General features: G+C 29.2%; 1 protein-coding gene across 1 annotated transcript; it reads left to right on the plus strand.

Annotated features, from left to right (window-relative positions):
- Nucleotides 1-4,667: 4,667 nt before the first annotated feature.
- On the plus strand, nt 4,668-6,953 carry LOC111281256 (berberine bridge enzyme-like 21). The gene has a single exon (XM_022868954.2). It carries the CDS (start codon nt 4,849-4,851, stop codon nt 6,445-6,447), a length of 1,599 nt encoding a protein of 532 aa, XP_022724689.1. The 5' UTR covers nt 4,668-4,848; the 3' UTR covers nt 6,448-6,953.
- The last annotated feature ends 214 nt before the right edge of the window (nt 6,954-7,167 follow it).

Raw genomic sequence — 7,167 nt, forward strand, 5'->3', positions numbered from 1 at the left:
ACATATTTTTCTTGACAATCACATAAAATAATTATTATAAGCAAATCTCATATTCTTGATAATATTCTTGTAAAGAATATAATATTTTCAATATCACCAAACATGAGTTATAACATAAATATTAAGACAAGTTAATCTAGCAAGCCTTAAGAACAATATATTTTAAGCAAAATCTTTAATACTTTGAAATTTGTAAAACTAATTTTTGCTTATTCTCATAAACTGAAACTTTTACTCATATCCATTTTACATTCACAACTCATTTTTTTGTTACATAAGATTTTAATGGTAATATTTGCCAAGTTTCATAATTCAAAAGACATGCTACAAATGCTTACTAAGATATAAAATTTTACTTGGTAGTCTTTCAAAAAATTACAATATCATAATTATAAAACAATTAATATCTTATGAGAGCACACTTGATTTAGTATATATTTGTAAAAGCAAAAGATTTTAAAAAGCTAGTTTAACAATTTACGTGAAGTAAATTCACTATGCAATTATTTAACATATGTTATTTCCCATAACATAATTGCATAGCTTCAATAGTAAAACTCTTCCACTATTTCAACAGATTAGTATAAAATCTAAATGCCTTTCATTTATCATTATAGCCAATATATTGTTTCATATATCCCTGAAAATTGAGTTTTTAAAATATATATCACATTTTGCATTTTATTGAATTTTAAACTTAATGCCTAAAATTCTAGATAATAATTATGTGATATGTAAAATTAAAACATTGTAAGCAAGCGAAACATATTTATGCCACAAAACACATGTTCTCAAAATAACCAACTTAATTCCACACATTGCTTTTTGTATAAGCATGATCATTCATAAGTCAATTTATCAAACAATGATATATTAGAACAAAACAAGATAACAAACTTACTGATTATAAATGTGATAATTATTTTGCATGGATTCATATGACTAGACAATATTTAAAAAATTCATAAAATTTTCTTAAATAAAAGATTTTTATCATCACAAAATGCAACATTTTAAACAATTAGACAATAATCAATCAAAATGTTCAAAACTTAATGATTATTCCTAAGAAAACACCCATAACTTATTAAGCTTTAAATTATCTTTTATCCTTTTCAATTAGAGCTACTTGATCTTTGTCATAAAAAATCAACAGTAATATTCAAGATAAAAGAATATAACTTTTAACATATGAGCAGCAATCCAAATAAATAACACTAATGTATGATATGTTATTTGTAACATTACCACAAACTCCCTTTTGGATGGAGAATATGACATGCTAATAGGCATTTTTTTACATGAAGCCAATGAAAAATATCCTAGTTTCCAAAAAGCTTATCCCCTTTGGATAGACAAACCTTCTAGACTAGTGTACCATTAACCTTGGTGCTTATGTCCAATTTAAATTACTAAATATAATAAACCATTTGGGCTGGTGATTGTATAAGATAATTTAAAAATACTTACATTTTTGCGTATGAGAAATCTTGTAAGTTTCAATGAGTGAGCTACTTTGATAGCTAAGCACCCACATTAACCAATTATATTTCTCATTCTAGGAAATAGATTGTTCATAATTATAGTTTTGTGTAATTAATTATGTGTATGTACTTTGACCACTCCTTATGAGATATTTGACAATGATATATCTCTTTGGGTCATTAAATGGTTGATTGTCAATTAATGCATATCTTGATGGATCATTATAAATATGATATCTCCTTGTCAGATACTTTGGGGCATGATCCACCTAAAAATGACTAGTTTTGTGGTGGTATGAAAGGCACAAACTCTGTGAACGTCTTGCACCCTCTTTACTAATGAAAGAAAGAAAGCCTATGTCTTACTAGATCAATAAGTAATTTATTGCATTCAAATTGAGTATCTCAAATTTTTATGAATAATTTAATATTTAGTATTTCATAATTTATTCTTATATATCATCTACTATAAAACAAATTTCACAATTAACGATGATACAAACTCTAAAATAATCATACAAAAAATAAATCAATGCAGCAATTTCAAACACCAATTATTTAAAATAAATAATATTATCTAATTATAAAATAAAATTAACAATTTGCTACTAGCTGTACCAAATATTTGTGGAGTTTAAATCCAACTTATTTTTCAAAACAATGCATGTTGCATTTAAATGATAGTTTAAAAGATTAGTAAAAATAAATTTTATTAAATTTGTTCAATTATGCAAATAACTTTAGCATGAGAGTACATAAATTTAAAACAACATATAGAGATATTACATACTTGCAATAGAGTTCTAGCATACCAAAATATTTTATTATAAAATAAAATAACATAATTCATATGCATAAAATTTAATAATTATTTAATCATATATAAATATTACATAATAAATATTTTATGTGATTTAAAAATTCCATAAAAACCATAAAAATGTAGCATAACAAAAACCCTAATCTAATTTCCAAAAACAATGATTGAAAATTGGGATTTCAACAACACGAAATTTCATCCCAAAATAATGTTTTTTATTCAAAATAAATTTGAAAATAATATTTTGATTCAAAATCTCACATAAGGAAACTTTGATACCATAAATAAGCATAATATTTAAATTTCAAGATTTATATGTGAACATTAGAACACCAATCAATTAATTTGCAGACCTATTTGAGCAATCGTAAATAATAAATGGTTTTCTAAATAAACTAGATTTTCTTTTTCACTTTTCTCTTACTAACGGCTCTCAATGGATATATACCATTAATTTAGACCTGACAATTCATGTCATCATGCCATTTTTCATATCAGACATGATTTCAAACACAATATGAATAATCTTGACATGAACACGATATGGATAATCTCGATATGAACACGACACGGATAATTAAATAACACTAATAACTTAAACACGAACACAACATGTTTATTATATATGTTACACGTTACATGACACTATTAATATATTTAAAATTAATTTTATACCCAAATAATATAACATAATACATCATGATTAATACGATTATATACGAATAATATAATTAGACATGATTAGTCTATTTTATTTAAATAAAAAATATCATTTAAATTAGTATTTAAACAAAAAATTATTAAAAATTGAATATTTATAATTTATTTAAACATCAAAATGATACAATAAATATAATAATTAATTTATTTTTTAAATAAATTAAAATAAATTATAAATTTCTTTATGTTATAAATAGTACTGTATTTTAAACGTGTCATTATTATTTGATACGAGCATAACACGAATAATATTGTGTTTTAATGGTGTCAACATGATTAAGATACGAAACATAATTACACTAAACTCATATACAATTTTTTTCATGTTATTTTCTTATCGTGTTATTTGTCATATTTAAAATTGTTTGGTCTACATTAATTAGAAGTGAAGAGAGAATCTTAACTATATATTTTATTAAAACCCTAAAAGTCTTCCATACAATTTTACTAAGTTAAAAACTATATAACTGTTAAACCACACTGACTCAACGAGATATATAAAATGTATACATAAATAATCACAATTACAAATTTTGAACTTATATATGTATTTCTTATTAAAATTAAATTTATCAATCAATTTTATTAAATTATAAAATTATCAATTAATAATAATGCACTTATTTAAAAAAATACTACGGAAAAGTTATATATATATATATGTATGTATATATATATATATTTATATATATATATATATATATATATATATATATATAAAATGCGTCGCCGTGCAATCCAATGAGAAAGGATTCCAACGCAGAAGGCTATTTTTCCACTCGAAACAGCTGCAAGCATTGATTTGTCAAAATCAATGTGCTGGTTTAATTCGTTACCGTCTAAATCAAATAATTTTGTGGCTCTACCACTAAAACTTTTCTTCAACATGTTCGGTCTGAGTGTTAGCTAAAACTGTAGATAAACGAGTCCAAAACCACAGTTCCTTTCTACGTCGTTAACCGTTCTCTGCTCTTCTCGTTTACAGGTTCAACTCTTCGTTTCCTTTCGGCTGCTCTTTTCCTATACCTTTAAAAAGACTTAAAAATCAAATGTCCAGTTTTAAATTTTAATATTTAAAAATATATACTCAATTAATTAGATATTCAAACTTTGTTTTTAAATTATTATGTTAGCGTTATGTTTCACGTGTTCCCATTTATCATGAAGAAGCCGACAACTATCTAAAAGTGCCACATCAATATTCGTTTTTGATTTTCCTCTCTAAGAATCTGTTTGTTATGTTTTAAATTGAGAAAATGGGAAATTAATGGAGTTAAGCTGGCTTAGGGTAAATAAAAGTGGCTTTCATTACTTTTCAAAATATTTTAATTTGGATCATGAGGCAATCATGGCCATCTCTCGGCACTCAGCAGGGAAGTCGCTAGAAGAAATGGAGCGTGCGATTGGGACACAACTTTTTCCTTTTAAATTTAAGATTTTTTGTTAACGCGTTTTTTAAAAGCATCTTTTAATATGCTGGAATTAATTATTAATTATTTTAATTAACATAGATTTTAATTAACATAGAATTTTTTTATAATAATAATAATTTAATTAATCTTTAAAAAATTTATTACCCTTTATCTCTGTTGAGAATTTTGATTGGTATATATCACTGCTCCTTTTCTGGGGTAGCTCGCAATGCACCAATTTCCCTGCCCAATGCATTAGGCCCACGTTCTGGGGATGCCTTATCCTTATTAGATTCCTCGCTGTTTGTTTGTTAATTGCCCAAGTGGATCTTAAACTCATCTTAGTACCGATGAATGCAATATTGTATAGAAGTAGTTAATTACATGAACTACTTCCACCGACAAGAAAGCAATGACAATATCCTTGCCTCCTCCTGCTCTGCATCTTCCTCTTTTAGCTTTTGTCTTTATCATTTTCTCCTCCACTGCAGCCTCCGATTCCATCTATGAATCCTTTCTTCAATGTCTAAAAAGCCAATCCAACCCATCAGATCATGTGCCTAACATAGTCTACTCTCCGTCCAATTCTTCCTACAATTCTGTTTTACAAGCACATATCCGTAATGCCCGTTTCAATACCTCTTCCACACCAAAACCAGTAATCATCATCACCCCTTTGAGGGAATCACATGTCTCAGCAGCCGTTATCTGTTCCAAGAAGATTGGCTTTCAACTCAAAATCCGAAGCGGCGGCCATGACTTTGAGGGCGTATCTTATGTATCTGACAAACCGTTTTTCATTCTTGACATGTTCAATCTACGTTCAATATCTGTTAATATGGTAGATCAATCGGCTTGGGTTGAAACCGGTGCCACCCTTGGAGAACTTTACTATAGGATTTGGGAAAAGAGCAAAGTCCACGGATTTCCTGCAGGGGTTTGTCCCACTGTTGGCATTGGAGGGCACATAAGTGGTGCTGGGTATGGTAACATGGTGAGAAAGTATGGTCTCTCTGTGGATCATGTAGTAGATGCCAAGATAGTTGATGTTAACGGTCAGATTCTTGACAGAAAAGGGATGGGAGAGGATATTTTCTGGGCTATCAGAGGCGGTGGAGGAGCCAGTTTTGGTGTAATTTTAGCTTACAAAATCAAGCTTGTTCCTGTTCCTGAAACTGTTACGGTTTTTGAAGTTGAAAGAACTTTGGAACAGAACGCTACTGATGTTTTCTACAAGTGGCAAACTGTTGCTCCCATAACAGATAACAATTTGTTCATGAGGATGCTTGTGCAGCCAGTTACTATAAACAGGCAAAAGACGATCAGAATTTCGATTTACGCATTATATTTAGGGGCAGCCAATAATCTTGTCTCTTTGTTGGCCAAGGATTTCCCTGAATTGGGTCTAAAAAAAGAAAATTGCCTGGAGATGAGTTGGATTGGCTCTGCTCTTTGGTGGGCTAATTTTGACAACGGAACTTCACCCAATGTGCTGCTTGATAGAAACTATTACCATGTTAAGTTCATAAAGAGGAAATCAGATTATGTGCAGACTCCAATATCTAAAGATGGATTGGCATGGCTTTGGAAGAGGATGATTGAACTGGGAGAACCGGGGTTGGTTTTCAATCCATATGGAGGGATAATGAATGAAATCAAGGCCACAGAGACCCCATTCCCTCATCGAACCGGGAATTTGTTTAAGATTCAGTATTCAATAACCTGGAAGGAGACAGGAATTGAGGCAGACAAAAAGTACAAAAATCTGCTAAACAGGCTTTACAGTTACATGACTGGCTTTGTGTCCAAGAACCCAAGAAGTGCTTATTTGAACTATAGGGACCTTGACATTGGCATCAGCGAAAATTGGACCTACCAAGAAGGTAAAGTTTATGGAGAGAGTTATTTCAATGGCAATTTCGAGAGATTGGTGGATGTAAAGACAGCAGTCGATCCTGATAATTTCTTCAGGAATGAACAGAGCATCCCCCCTCGTACAAGCAAGGCATAGAATAATACAAGAAAACTTTATATTATATAATCGTTTCGAGGATAATTTTTCAGCATTTTTGAGTGCATCCAATGTTTCCATAACTGCTGTTTTACTCCGCACGCCGCTCTCTCTGTCTGCCTATGATTGAAATGACTGTCTTTCCAATTAGTGAAATAAAGCTAAGTCCCGTTTTACACGCTTGAATTTTGATTTTGCAAAGTGGAAACTGGTTCTTGTTTTGCTGTCTTTACCGATAGACTGTCTGTGGTATTGTCCTCAGATGATTACTTACATGGGTTGGGGGAGGGTGCCGACTCTGATCCTCTCCCACAGTTAATGGCCGCGATGTGGCCGCTATTGTGCGGTTTTGGTTCCCTCCAATACCGAAATCTATCACAATTAGGGTGTGAATCAATGTTGTATCTGATAACGTTATAAATATTTTATAAATATATATTAATATTGTATCTATAACGTTTTATTTTTTTTTAAGTATGGTAATATAATGATATTATTGGTTTCAATATATTATTTTGAATTTTTTATTTAGTATAAATATATTTATAAATATATATGAATTTTTACATTATGATACTATTAATAATCTATCAAATAAATATGCAGTATTTTCAAAAATCAAATAAATAAATTTAAAAGTACAAAAATAATATCATAAATTTTTTATGATATTTTTAAATGCGTAATCTGATCATATAATATTTGAATAAGTATTTTTAT

The sequence above is a fragment of the Durio zibethinus genome, chromosome 28 (assembly GCF_047325235.1).
Source record: "Durio zibethinus cultivar Kanyao isolate XHJ-2024 chromosome 28, ASM4732523v1, whole genome shotgun sequence".
Lineage (NCBI taxonomy): Eukaryota > Viridiplantae > Streptophyta > Magnoliopsida > Malvales > Malvaceae > Durio > Durio zibethinus.

Bases quoted from the DNA above. Each gene is read 5' to 3' on its own strand.
- LOC111281256 (XM_022868954.2), top strand. From the start codon at position 4,849: ATGACAATATCCTTGCCTCCTCCTGCTCTGCATCTTCCTCTTTTAGCT.